Below are 15,212 nucleotides of genomic sequence, written 5' to 3'. Positions count from 1 at the left end.
ATATATATATATATATACATATATATATATATACATATATATATATATACATATATATATATATACATATATATATATATACATATATATATATATATATATATATATATATACATATATATATATACATATATACACATATATATATATATATATATATATATATATATATATATACATATATACACATACATACATATATATATATATATATATACACATACATACATATATATATATATATATACACATACATACATACATACATACATACATATATATATATGTATGCGATTAATTGCTATTAAAAAATTTAATCGACTGACAATGTACTGCCAGTACACACTTTTATTTATATATTTGCGGGCCTCGTATTCAGCTTTTACCGATATAAAAATCATAAATCAGCCCAAATTTACACAATGGACCTTTTAAGGGCCAGTAATCAGGTTTTTTTGTCGAGCAAACAAGCCCATGCTCGCTAGAACCATACACATGGAATTCTTCTAGCGTACATGAGATGTGGTTTGGTTTTTATTCATTGTGTTCATTCAAAGTCACTTGCAATAAAGCTAAGCTACTCCTGCATTTCAGCAGAGGTCTGCGTCAGCTGCCATTTAAACCCTTGTAGGTTGCTTGCCGCGTCACAGCTGACCCTACGTTAATCTCCCGGCTATTGTCGTGGCAGAATTAATACAAACAGGACGGGGATTGGCGGGGGGGTTAATGCTCCCAGCTGCGGATGTCGTGTTTTTTTTTTTTTGCCGGGGGATTGGGTCACGGTGTCACCGCCGGCACAACATAAACCTCTTCCTTATCTTGCTTTATCCGGGACTAAAAAGGCCAAATCAATCTATGAAACACCGTAATGCAATAATAAAAAAAAAAAGACAGTAAGAGAAAAGACACAGCGTCATAATTCAGAACACGAGAATCAGTGGTGACCCTCTCGACATGACTCGAAGGCAGCTTTTTGTGAACACTGTCATAGATTAGCGTCAGCTAAAATCGCGCCGGCTTTGACCGTAAATCTGGAGGGTCGCCTTCTGTGTGCAGAACTGAACGTCGTGTTTCCAACGTTTCCGAAGACCGCTGCCCTCGATGTACTTGAATACGACACAGAACTCTATTTAAACATACAAATGGTTTAATTTTATATTTTTTTAATTGACGTTAGATGAATAAAACTTAACAAAAATGCTTGCAGGTCTGTTACAAACCCAGGCTCGAGAGGGCAAAGGGAAGTAACACACGGCGTCGTAAATAAAGGTAATACTTTTATTTACCGATAATTCAATGCAAAAAGTGCGACAACAGAAAGGGCCAGCGTGAGTGCTGTCAAACCAATAACCAATCAAAACTGAAAGAGACTCCAAAAAGAAAAGACGGAGCTATAACTGAGAATTGTCACTAATATAATAAACCTAAATCTGCTTTCAACAACCAAAACAAAGTCTACGCTTTCAAACTTAAATACAGGGTGATCAGCACTCCTCAACCCTAGTGGAAACTAACACAAAGAAAACTGTCGGGTGAAAAACGGAAATCTGTAGTTTAAATAATACTTGGCCAGATTTGGCCAAGTATTATTTAAACTACAGATCACGAACGATTCACACAGAAGGTTACACACGAACACAGCGAATTGGCAAGTGGCGTTCAAAGGTGTCTGCCGCCGCCCTCGGGGGAGCTCCAGCCTTTTGTATGTGCCGCGGCTGGTCGGCGCTCCCTGGTTGGCTGGGTGGTGTCCAACCGCAGTCGTTGTATTGTCACGGGTCATCGCCAGGGCCAACCGTCGGAGGGAGGCTGCACATAGACCTATGAACACTCACACATACACACACACACACACACACACACACACATACACACAGCAGGAGACCTCAACTAAAGTGAACCATTTCTTTGCATTATTCCCCACTTAATATTCACAGATCACTTCAAATATATTTGGCAAATGCCTGAATGTAGAAACAGTTTAGCAAACAAAGGACGGACTGCACTTTCAGCCATGTGTCTGCTCCCTCCGAGGCCTTTTTTCAATGCGTTTCATCCGGGATCCCGTTGGCCACTGACGGCTCTCCGTTGGCTCCAATTTCATCGGCCTCTCGCTGGCATAAGTGGCATTTCCATATTCAAATGTTGCCACGTCTTGCGCTTAAAACGCCATCCGTCTTTGTTAATCGCAGACCTGTCAGCGGCATGCACGTTTTTCTGGTCAGAGGCACTCTGAAATGCACCCATTGCCCTTCCTCCCTGCCACACTCAGCCTAACAACCGTCATTAAAAAAACCCTTTGAGCCAATTGCACATGCTCTGATGTGAGTGACGTAGTCTCGACTGGAGCGCAACATCGGAGGGTCGCAGAAGAACAAACGCCACCTTGCGCTTCAAATTTAATTTTAACCTAGCATTTTAGCAATTTGGCGTTCTATTTAATCCTCAGTGAATGTCGTTTCGAGATCCAGAATCCGAAATCCAAAAACCAAAATGGAGGTCAAGGTTACTTATCAAATACACAGTCCAGCAACTCCAAAAATCACCACCCTATGCACCCCAAAGTGGCATGGCGTGCAAAATGTGAAATGATCGCAATCACTGCACATGGTGGGACTTTTGGGGAAAGAGAGGTCTTGAGATTTAGCCTACAAATATGACAATTATCTGGAGACGGTTAAACAAATACTTAAAAGGTACGGTATGTAAAACTTTTGACATCTAGTGGTCAGATTCTAGATTGCAGCTCTCATTCGCTCCCTCCATCTCCCGAGCTTGTCCACCATTTTCTTTGCCGGTTTATTTGAGGATATGAGGGTGCACTCTAAACTCTCCAAATTTTACACACTGGACCTTTAATGTCCGCCATTATCCATTCACATTTGTTTTTAACCCCACTTGCGTTTGCGAATCAGGTCACTTGTACCTTGAAAGTGTGGCTTGTTTCAAAACCCCCGACAAATGATTGCGCTTGTATGCTAATTATCCTATCTGTGCAAATACAAAATGCCTTTGATTCACATCTATGTTTGTGTTTGTCACTTGCCGTGGGGCCTTGAGTTGTTTCTGCAGTCTATTTCAGGGGCAAAAATTGCTCTGAAATGAAGCTTTCTGACTAAATCTCTGCATGTCCCTGATTCTCCCGCTTCTCTGCTTTGCTCGTTTGCGGCCCGGGGCGACCAGGGGTGGGAGAGAACCCTCGCCGCGCCGACCTGCAGGGTGCGCTGGCGCTGCCAGATGCCTTGTAATCCCCTCTCCCACTGGCCCCTCGCCCTCCTTCCCCACTTTATCATCCCCTCCACCTCACCATGACAAACCCGATCTGCTCTCCATCAAAGAACCGCCAGCTACCTGCTCCCTTTCCACCCAACCTCCCCTCCTCGCCCCTTTCTTATCCAGTGGTCCCTCATCGCATTTGTCATTTGCGCCGGCCTCGGTCTTGCTCGCCTCTGAGGGGCTGCGCCGCCGCTGCCAGGGGTTGGCCCGGAGAGGGACTTTTTGCAGGGCCTGGCAGGGAAATGGCTGCCAGCTTTCCTCCAGGTGGCAACATTCAGAAAAGCCACCTAATGGGTTTGGGCACATTCGCTAATTTGTAAATAAGTTTTGGATGCAACGCTCGAAGCGATTTGGAGACAGAAACGGAGACAGGAGGCTGAATTTTGGCCAAGTGACGTTTCCACCCCCCCATTCCCCCCTCTCCACCTCCCGCCCACCATTATCCAGACTTGTTTTGTTTTTTTTAAATGAAAAGCACAGGGGCTTGATTCTTTTTTTCTTGTTAAGACGGTTAGCTGTAATAGCTTGGCTGACTCGCTCGCACATCCCCCAAGCGATACAATTTAACGCAAATACTTATTGCTATAAATGATGATAAATGATAAAGTTTCAATATATATTTGCTTCTTCCCTCCTCATGAAATGATAATGACAAGCAGAAAAAAATAGTCCTGTGTTCTAACTTATTAACTTTAAAGAGGGAAAAAGCGAAGGGGGGGGATCACAAAAACTTGGGCCATGAAAATGTATTCATATTTAGCTATTTGATTCATCCACCTTAATTATTTGATATCACCATCAGTGATGTACTTGGTATCGGTTCAATATCAAATCTTGCTGTACAGCACATTGCTACACTGCGATACAGAACGAGTCAAATTCCTTGTTTGAGATTAAATACTTGACCAATCAGGTCGATTGCGATTTTGGATCACGTCATTTCCTCCATCAATTTTCTGTCCTAACAATTCAATGAGTTAGCCACTCTGCTATATCAGGCTCCATACGTTTTTGTGTAGCCTGGCAAAAGTGCAAACGTGGACGAGGGTTTGGTACAACCTGTTGATTTTAGGGCGTCAGACATCATTGCACATGCTGAACTTGCAACACAAAGAACACATTACAGAAACACGGCAAGTGGAATTTAAGACCATTTGTTTCAAACTTGGCACATGTTAAGCCTAAAATATTGGTAATACTAAATATTGGCACACACTTCTCAGTCTGTTTCGGTCATGTGATTGATTGTAGATAGAGGTGCATTTATTTTGTCAGATAGTCACAGGAAATGGAAACAGAAAATTGCAGACAATAAAAATCTTGGAACAAACGCTCATTTGAAAACGCCTCCACCATCCTGAAGTTGTTTTTTCTGCATTGCCACCACTTATGTTTCTATTTCTTCAGATATACAGCGATGGTTTTCTGTTTTGTCCGCCCAAACCGCCAACACCCCACCCCGTACCCATTGAAAAATTGCGAAATCAATCTCGGACCTGCGTCCTCAAAGATGAATCGCTGCAAGAGGAGCGCTGTTCACCCCTTACCTTTGAACAATGGCACAATTGTTTGCTCGTCCACCGCGGGAAATCACAGCTCCGCAATCTGTCGCTTGTTTGTCTCCAGATGTCTGTAAGATACTGCCATAGTTTCAGTACACGGTCATCCTGTGGGAATTAATAAAAAAAATGTTTTTCACAGTGTGTCTATCGTGCCATATCGTACAAGCCCCTACATTCTATCATTTGCTGGCCAAATGATAGAATGTAGGTTTTTGGCATTGGTCCCGTTTTTGAAACTTGAATCGTATACAAAACCTGAAAGCTGACTTCCAATATTTTTTGAAAGCGGTGTTTTAATGTAAATAAGCTTTCCCTGATTAGCTCTGTAGCTCAAATGCTTGCCTCTTGCTTTAAAACATATCACAACAGATAGCTCGGAAGTGTGTTGTATAGTTAGAGTTAATGTTCTTAAATACAGCCACGAAAATACATTCACATAATGGAATCAAACATAGGCGCTGCTCTGACTCTGCCGTTTGTTTCCCGCAACAGCCAAAAGACTCATTAGCCAAGCACAACAGAATCCCTCCATTTGCTATTTTTGCTTTGTTGATAAATACAAGATCTGTTTGACTGCTCAGTAATATTAACCTGTTGCCGAGCAAACGCAACGTCACAATGCATCATCAGAAGTACTGAGATCGAAAGAAAATAGACAACCAACAAAATGTCCACATCATTCTTGGTCTTTTGGAAGTAAAGCTGACTTCTTCTTCTTCTTCTTCTTCTTCCTCTTCCTTATGTTCTCATCAATACAGGTTTCCTAAGCACAGGGGACCAGGCAGCCAAAGGCAACTACGGCCTCCTGGATCAGATCCAGGCTCTCAGGTGGATCAAAGAAAACATCCAGGCCTTCAAAGGAGACCCAAAGCGAGTGACCATTTTTGGCTCTGGCGCTGGTGCATCGTGCGTCAGCCTGCTCACCCTCTCACATTACTCAGAAGGTACGTGCGCTCGCTCGCAGGCACTTGAGAACCTTTGCACACTAACAAAAAAAAAAAAAAAAGTGTTTTATTATATCACTTGGACTTAGTCATTGTGTTGTTGTCTGAGTTGGTGCCGAGCTTGGAAAGTTTGGCTGGTTTCTCGAACCCTGAGACGACAGTGACGACAACACCCCTGTATTTATCTCTAAAGCTAGTGGGAATTGGCTGAAATGCCTCACGTGCGACCAAGACATGTTCCGGAGGACTGACACGGTCACGTCTTCTGGATGTACTGTGTAGACTTGAAATTGGTAACGTCTCACCCTTTTAATAAAGCCACTCTAATCCCTGAAGTGATTTGAGAGGAGCATGTCTTGAGTAGTAAACGGCTACTTGCAGCCTCAGGGGTAATAAGGCTTTTGTGAAAATAACAACAACCAAAAAAAAACACCAATCATTTAATACGCAATTTTCATCATTCAGATGGCATGAGACACACTCCAAATGAGGTGTGTGAATGTTGAGTGAATAAGCTGAATGTGCAAACAGTGGCTAAAGTTACGCTGGGTGAACCTCTAAATTCAGGTTAGAAGAGTGCAAAGTCTCCTTGTTTTGGTTTACGTGCTGTGCTTAACTGTGCTTTCCAGCAGTGACAAAAAAATAAATCAATAGGCGATCACCACTTTAATGTACATTAGTGGTGGGGTATCGGCACAAATAACGATTATATTGATGGCAATGTTGGTACCAATCAATATAAGATGTAAACATTTTGTATTCCTTTTTCAGTCTTTTTTTGCAACCAACCAGTGTCTGCTGTCCAAGCGGGAGAATGTAGGTTTTTTGGGCACTTACATGTTTAACGCCGTCTGTCTATACATTATATCCAGTCAATGGATAGTATCTTTATGATGCCAATTTTGCTAGGTCAGACCGTTGTCGCTTACCTAAAACCTAAACTTGTAAAAGCTGGTTTTAAGCCACCAATATACCTTTTTTCCGATATCGTCTAGGCCAGCAGATGAGGCCTTTGCTGGTCTTGACGGCACAATGCCAACAAATTGTATTTCCATTATTGTTAGTACAGTTTATATATACAACTACAGTTCAGCAGTCAAGTGTATTTGTCTTACCGGCAGGTAGGCGAGTGTAGTATTACTGAAAATTGTTTCTTCTTTAAATAAATAGCTAGCATCGGGAAGTGAAGGAGTCTAACACCACTGAGGAAAAAGAAAGACTTTGGCTGTCATTGAGGGTAAACATTTGGAAAATGGACCAGGAACACTTAAGGCTTTGTGAAAACTATCTCGAGTGCCCTGGCTCTTGGAGTTCTTAGGAACAGTAAGCAGGTGTGGAGGCTCTCTGTTTGCCTTCACAGTTTTTGTATTCCCTTCACACTTGAGAAGAATCTGCGCAACTTAATTTACATCTAGATAAAACTTCCCCGGTCTGAACAGACGGCAAACGGCCGCTCACCCTTCCTCGCTTGTACATTGCCAAGAAAGGTAATGGTCCTCTTTGCCCTCGCGAGTCGGGGGCCCTCTGTTGTTTTAAGAAAAAAAAACACCACTATCAGATCGAGCATCAGCAAACAGACCGAGGCTGTTAAAACACACACACAGACACAGACACACACACACACAAGCACACACACACACTTAGTATATATGTAAAGCTTTGAAGAAGCCGGGGTCTGACTTGAGGTCTGACTAACCTCCCCCCGGCCCCCGCACCTCGCCCAGCGGGCCTCGTGTGAAATGTTTCCCCGCGGTTGAGTCGTCGCCAGGCGTGTTTGCACGCAAGTATAAATAGCACCCCACGAAAACAAAAATAAACAACAAAAAAAGAGGAAGGAACACTCACATAATTCCGTAGCTGCGGCTACGCCGTGGCCTACTTGCTGATTGGCAGCGGTGGCTGAAGCCACGTTTCCCGGATGCGGAAAATCGCCTCAGGTGCCGCCGCCGCATAAGCGGACACTCGTCCTTTCGGTTTTCGCTCTGTTCATTAGTATTCTGAATCACCCCTTTTGTTTGCCTTGAAAGGTTTTTTTGATTTTTGTGTGTGTAGAAAGCTATTTACATCAACAGCACATGGGAAAAAAGAATAAAAAGTATGGATTTGATTTGATTTGTTGGAATCTTTCTTGCACATCAGAAAAAAAGAAAATTGCCTGCCACATTTATTTTTACGTTACATAAGGGTCTTGTGCCATTATCCCGAGGGCTTCAAAGTATCCGAGCACAAAGAAGAATAGATTAAAGGAAGCGGTAAAGATATGTCCCTTCAATGACAGTGTATATATATATATATATAAATTAAAATTACATTAGGATGAAGTGATCTTCACATTCAAACGACAGATCTCTTTTTTTTAAGTTGATTTCTTGTAGGCCAGTACGGACAATGGAAAAAAAAAGCCTAACAAAGGCTCAAAGATGCTGGACAAGCTTTGGACTCTTACGCCCGGTTCACACTTGGTGCGGAAGCGGAGGCTGCTTCCATTCGGATTCGCGAAGCGTCGCGCGCCTCCCCTCGTGGCTTATGCCCTGCATTTATCGTTTCGGCGTCTGCTCTATTTTGTGCGCCAGCCGCGAGCAATCCGCGTCAATTGGAAAGGAAGTCACTCAAAGAAAAACAAGAAAATCTGGTTAATTTTCAAAATAAAGACATTTCAAAATAAAATACTGCAAATGACAAATATGATCATATTTGTGTATGTTAAATTTTTTGTTTGTTGTTTGTTGTGTTTATCTTGTATCAGAGTGCGACAGAGATGAAACGCTGTGGCTCGCTCGCGATTTTTGTTCGCTTTAGTAGTCAGATGTGGAGACTTTAAAAGTTTAAACAAATAAATTAATTTTGAAGAAAAACAAAGAAAAAAGCAAGCAAAAAAGAAACAACAGTTTCTCAATTTGAAAACGTGCTTTTCTTCCAGTCTGGACACATTTCCCAAAATTGACCTTAAAAATAAGGCCAAAATGAAAGTTTCACTTCTTTATTGTCCATGATGTAACTTTTGCACTAGCAGTGCATCGAGTTCGCCGTCAATCCAGTTGTAAAATGACAACAAGTGCATAACTGTTAAAGTTAACTTCCAAGACAAGACCTACAGGGTCCAATCTCGACAAGTTTAGAAGCGGTTTGCATCTTTTGGTCAGGTGACGGGTTTTAATGCCTCGGGTAGCGTGCTTGAATGCAGCCGCTATTTTCAGGCCTCATTGTCGTCCTTTCACGCTAACACTTCATCCTTTCTCAGATCTCTTTCAGAAAGCCATCATCCAGAGTGGCACAGCATTGTCCAGCTGGGCAGTGAACTACCAGCCAGCCAAGTACACGCGGGCTCTGGCCGAGAAGGTGGGCTGCAACATGCTGGATACGATCGATCTGGTAGAGTGCCTGCAGAACAAGAACTACAAGGAGCTCATCGAGCAGTACATCACCCCCGCCAAGTACCACATCGCCTTCGGCCCAGTGATCGACGGCGACGTCATACCGGACGACCCCCAGATCCTCATGGAGCAGGGGGAGTTCCTCAATTACGACATCATGCTCGGGGTAAACCAGGGCGAGGGTTTCAAGTTTGTGGACGGCATTGTGGACAGCGAAGACGGAGTGTCCGCCAATGACTTTGACTTTGCAGTGTCTGACTTTGTGGACCACCTCTACGGCTACCCGGAAGGGAAAGACACCCTGCGCGAGACTATCAAATTCATGTACACCGACTGGGCGGACAAGGAAAACCCAGAGACCCGGCGCAAGACCTTGGTTGCCCTCTTCACAGACCACCAGTGGGTGGCGCCAGCGGTGGGCACGGCCGATCTCCATGCCCAGTATGGCTCTCCGACCTATTTTTATGCTTTCTACCACCATTGTCAGAGCGACATGAAGCCCAGCTGGGCCGACTCGGCCCACGGCGACGAGGTGCCGTACGTGTTTGGAATTCCGATGATCGGACCCACGGATCTCTTCAACTGCAACTTCTCCAAGAATGACGTGATGCTCAGCGCCGTCGTCATGACCTACTGGACCAACTTCGCCAAGACAGGGTGAGTGTCTCCTCCCCCTTGACTGGTGCCAGACTGGAAGTGGCAGGAGTGAGTTCCTAACACCATTAATGTCTACCCTTGCTCTTCTAGTGCAGCATGTAGAACAGTTAAAGGTTAAGGGTGAACTATTTTGAGATTTTGAGACTCAACAGCAATGTCAAGTGGTCAAATTTTAGCTTGCAACACTCACCCTCCCTCTTCCAAGCTCGCCAGTCAACTACAGTGGCCTGCACACAAAAACCTGCATACCTGTGCACCTTCTTCTTCGTTGGTTTATAAGAGGACGCAAACGTTCACCTTAAATACGAAAATACGCTGTCAGACGGGCTGGATTGTCCCCACAGGCTTCCCTAGAAATATGGCAGCTAACTGGGAGCAAGACCCTTGATTATACATTTTTTATGAGTGCATTTATGAGCAGTATGTTAAGCTTTTACCAATATATAAAAATCATAAATCTGGTCAAATATTACACAATAGACCTTTAAGCCCTAAATTCGCTGCTTTACTTCCCTCTTTTTTCGTAACACACACACACATCTGAGGACTGACCCGTACCCATGTCCTTAAATGTACATCGTACTAATCAAAGATAGAACCCGATGTGAAGGTATCAGAAAGTCTTAGTGCATCGATGTTCAAATTAAGAGTCGACGAGATCAAGCGGATGTTAATAAAACAAGTCATATCCTTCCCCTGCAGAAGGGGGTTGGGAGGAGGCTCAAGTCTGATGAGAGGATTTGCTCGCTCTTTGCATTTCTAGCACGTTTTTCCACACACGCACGCACGCATGCACACACCTTGAGATTAGGCATCAGGGTGCTTGCAGTGCAGTCAGAGTGAAAATTCACTTTAAGGTGAATAAATAAAGTCTTGATCAGCTTCATAGGCTGGAGCGTTTACTTCCTTTGCTCACCGCCTGGCTTCGATCGAGGAGACAGGGGGTGGGTGAAGGTGGTGTTTTTAATATTCATTCACTTATTCATTCATTCATTCATTTGTCACCGGTTGCATGGCTATTTCTCAATATGTCTTTGTAAAGACTCGTTTTGTAATTAAGGGCAGATTAATTTCTCTGGCTGGGATTATTTTATGAACTCATTTCGCTGTTGCCTTTTGTAGTCATGTCCGAGCTGGAGTCAAACACGGATGCTGGGATTGGTCCTGAAAGGGGCGGATATGCAATTTTTCATCATTGTCAGATATGAAGTCATGGGGAAAATGAACATGTGAAGCCACATCATATGACCTCTGTACTGTCACTGTCGAGCCCTTTCATACAAAGCTGGACGTGAATCCCCGCCCCCTCCAGTCTGGTGGAACAGTTGCCCTATCAGAAGCGACCTCTGCCACGGCTGGCAAACGCTGAACTGAACTGTGGCCACTCCCTCAACTTTATTGCCAGATTTGTTCAAAATTAGAACCAAATTGGACAAAATGGGCATTAGAGCTGGTTTAAGGATTCATCTTTGAAGAGAAATTTAGACCAACCAAAAAAGTTTGAAGCAATTTGTAAAGCTTGTAAAAGTTGTGCTTCTTTCCGTATTGAATTCAAGTCTTTTTTTAGCCTGTTTGTGAATGTTTTTGGAGGGGTCACAATGATTTTTTTTTTTCAAATCGGTAATATTTCAATACTAAAGCAAGCAATTTGTAGCGCTCACGTCAGCCCAAGTAGAATTTTGAAAGTGAAATATTAATTGAAAAAACAAAATGTTCTTATTTTGTTGAAAGTCATTTTACCAATAAAGACCCACTTTCTCTTTAAAAGCTCTGCATGTAAGCATCTGTTCCGCTGGCGTGAATCTCTATTTATTGTTTCTACTCTCTACTTACCTGTCATGCCGAGAGGATTACCGGTTTAGCGTCTCAATTTATGGCAGAGTCGCTGTTATTATTGTTAGACTGGGATCTCAATATAAACATATGCGTGCATTTCGCAATTGGATGAGCACAGTGTGCCCCCGAGCAATGTCTCTTTTTATATATATATATATATATATATATATATATATATATATACATATATATATATATATTTATGTGTGTGTGTGTGTGTGTGTATAGAAAAAAAAACAGATTAAAGCGGCGTAGAGTGGCATATTGTTCCAGCATATGTTAGCACTAAAACTGACAACTCTACCAAATGCTTGTGGTGCCTTAATGCACGGTTCCATATGTGGCCACCTGTCGGAGGGTCGACCTTGCACTGTTGCCTGAGTGTAGCGGTTTTAAAATAGACCACAGTCAAAAGAGACGGGCACAGGAGGGACTGCGCACAGAGATGTCATGTCAATGATGGCAGGGGAAATGTTGGGTGTTGGTTAAAATACACAATGCGGCCAAGACAGAAAGCTGAATATCAACAGACTGGGAGGACGTGTGAAAAAACATCACTGGAGGTTTATTTTCAATGTTTATTTTCCAATTTTCTATAATCATAAGTTTGAAAATGATGGAAACTGCGTATCACAACGAGAAATAAATCAGAATTCCCAAACAGTACCACTTGAAAGTCATTAAAACACAGAAAAATAAATAGAAATAAAATGTGTGCGCACACAGTTTCAAATCAAGGTTCTTGCTCGCTGTTGGAGTGGAGAACTGCAAATTCTGCAAATCAACAGTTGTCCGAGAACGTGGTTACTATTGAAATCACCACCCTTGGAGTTTGTTTTTAAGAACAAAAGGAATGAATCAACGCCCCCCGACGGTTAAAAATATAAGAAACTATGACAACAGACCCGAAACACGTTAGGTTGGTGTGTGGACTTCACAAACCATTCTGTCAGCTTTCACATCCTGATTGTGAGTCACCAAGAAGCAGGACAAGGGGGCGGAAAAAGGAAATTACAACAAAGGCTCCGATTTGGTGTGTGTTTGTGTGTCTGTGTGTTTGCGTGCGTGGTGACTCAGTCGGGTTTTTTTTTTGGTTTTTTTTCGAGCAGTTCTGGAGTGATTCACAAAAGGAAATGCATAAATACAAAGCGCATGTTGTTATTTTCTGCTTTTGACCATGTCACAGCAGCTTAAGAGAAAAGAGGTTCTGTACTTGTCAATTAGATTTGGAGTTTGTTTTTACATTTGAGTGTGGACTATTTCAGGTAATAATCCTCACAGTGCTTGTCATGGAGGGGGCGGTGCAGGGTGGATTGTGTAGTTGTGTTGTCTGGTATGAGTTTTGGTCATTTCATCAGTCGTCAACTTGGGATTTGGCTTTGGTTAGGTTTTCTTTTTCATGCTTAATGCCGCCAAAACGCCAACTGAGGGACACACACCAACTCAATGAACCTTAGATTTTATCTTTTAGTTCTGTCAATGTCAGGATTTATTCACGAGTGTACAAAAGACTTCTAACAACCTTTTTTTTTTTTTTGTTGCCCCCTTGTCAGGGATCCAAACCAGCCTGTTCCACAGGACACAAAGTTCATTCACACGAAGCCCAACCGCTTCGAAGAGGTAGCGTGGACCAAGTACAACCCAAAGGACCAACTCTACCTTCACATCGGCCTCAAACCTCGAGTGCGAGACCACTATCGGGCAACCAAGGTGGCTTTCTGGCTGGAGCTGGTTCCGCACCTCCACAACATCAACGAGTTTTTCCAGTATGTGTCCACCACCACCAAGATACCCCCACAGGACACCACCCCGTACCCCTACACCAAACGTTTTAGTGGCAAAAACAGCTGGCCGTCCACCACCCGCCACCCGGGGGTCCCCCCGGCCAACACCAAGCAGACCACCGACCAGCGCAAGAGCGGCGACCTCACCGACGAGTCCACTGTGGTCATCGAGACCAAGCGGGACTACTCCACCGAGCTGAGCGTCACCATCGCCGTGGGGGCGTCCCTCCTCTTCCTCAACATCCTGGCCTTCGCAGCCCTGTACTACAAGAAGGACAAGCGGCGGCACGAGACCAACCGCGGCCGCGCACCCACCCCGCAGCGCAGCGCGGTGCCACCGGGCGCACCTGCCGCCACCGCCAACGACGTGGCGCACCTGCAGAGCGAGGAGCTCATGTCCCTGCAGATGAAGCAGCAGCAGCTCGAGCACGAGCTCCACCACCAGGAGTGCGAGCAGCTGCAGCAGAGCCATGACACGCTGCGCCTCGCGTGTCCGCCGGACTACACCCTCACCCTGCGCCGGTCGCCCGACGACATACCCTTGATGACGCCAAGCACCATCACCATGATCCCCAACTCGCTGGCTGGCATGCAGCCTCTGCACAACTTCAACACTTTTGGCGGCAGCCAGAACAGTACCAACCTACCCCACGGCCACTCCACCACACGGGTATAGCTCCACCTAGGGGTGGGACAGGGTTGGAGCCCCCTCTTGACCACCAATTGTGAAGGGGGGGAAAAAACCACTAGACTGGTGACGAGCACAGACTTAGCATATGTTATTTTGCTACCACACCTTCTGAAAAGTATGTACAGTGTAAAGCTGAAACTATTCGAAGCGAATGTTACTATAGTAATAACTCAATTTGGAGCTAAGCTTCAAGGGGACGTTTTCAAGGAGTTTTACCAAAAGAAGTGGCAACCAGGGGTTTTACAATAAACTGACACTTTCCGTGTGATCAAGAAGCCGTTGCCCGAGGCTTCCGTGCCATACACACATATCTATCTACAATATATATATATATATATATATATGTATATATATATATATATATATATATATATACATATATATATATATACATATATATATATATATATATACATATATATATATATATATATATATGATGTAAACACGATAAGGAACACAGCAGTGTTTAAAAGCAACAATCTGGAGAGCCATCGCATTATCGTCGTCATCCATAAACTTGGAACATCCGACTTGGGCACAGAATATGATACCCCAACCTGAAATGTATTTATGAAAACGTTTCTTTTTTGTACAAAAAAAAAAAAAGACAAAACAAGACAAAAAAAAACCAAACAAACTATGAAACAAATAGAAAAATAATATCTATTCAAAAGAAATTGTACGTGGGATATTTCAAAGGTTCCAAATTGCGAAAAATACTGAAGATCCTCCGGTTTATTGTTTTTCTCTTGATCGTTTGGGTTGTTTTCTTGCTTGTGCTTTCGGATCAGAAGCCTGTGTACACAAATACACACACATATATACATATATATACACATATATATATATATATATACACATATATGCGTGTATGTGTACATGAATCTATATCATCTATATATCTAAATATATCTCTATGTATATAGATATATAGATGTATAGATATCCAAACACCCATCATTCCCTAATCTGAAATTATTTTTTTGTTGTTGTTCAGGTTTCATTTTTACCTTTATTTATCTATTTATCTATTTATTTATTGTTTCCTCCCCCTCACCAGAACAACCAAAATGCGAACACAATCCCCA

The 15,212-nt window shown here is 43.2% G+C and overlaps 1 protein-coding gene across 1 annotated transcript in view; it reads left to right on the top strand.

Moving 5' to 3' along the window:
* Positions 1 to 14,969, top strand: part of nlgn4xa (neuroligin 4 X-linked a) — a 70,981-nt gene extending 56,012 nt beyond the window's left edge. The window contains exons 4-6 of the mRNA XM_076017474.1: positions 5,594 to 5,779; positions 9,021 to 9,810; positions 13,200 to 14,969. Coding sequence (XP_075873589.1) covers positions 5,594 to 5,779; positions 9,021 to 9,810; positions 13,200 to 14,106 — 1,883 coding nt within the window. The 3' untranslated portion in view covers positions 14,107 to 14,969. The remainder of the gene's footprint in view (positions 1 to 5,593; positions 5,780 to 9,020; positions 9,811 to 13,199) is intronic.
* Positions 14,970 to 15,212: the final 243 nt, after the last annotated feature.

Source organism: Nelusetta ayraudi, unplaced genomic scaffold, assembly GCF_046127955.1.
Source record: "Nelusetta ayraudi isolate G7.1 ecotype Tasmania unplaced genomic scaffold, CSIRO-AGI_Nayr_v1 ptg000006l, whole genome shotgun sequence".
NCBI lineage: Eukaryota > Metazoa > Chordata > Actinopteri > Tetraodontiformes > Monacanthidae > Nelusetta > Nelusetta ayraudi.
The sequence above is the reverse complement of the archived record's forward strand: the minus strand, read 5'-3'. Positions and strand labels throughout refer to the sequence as shown.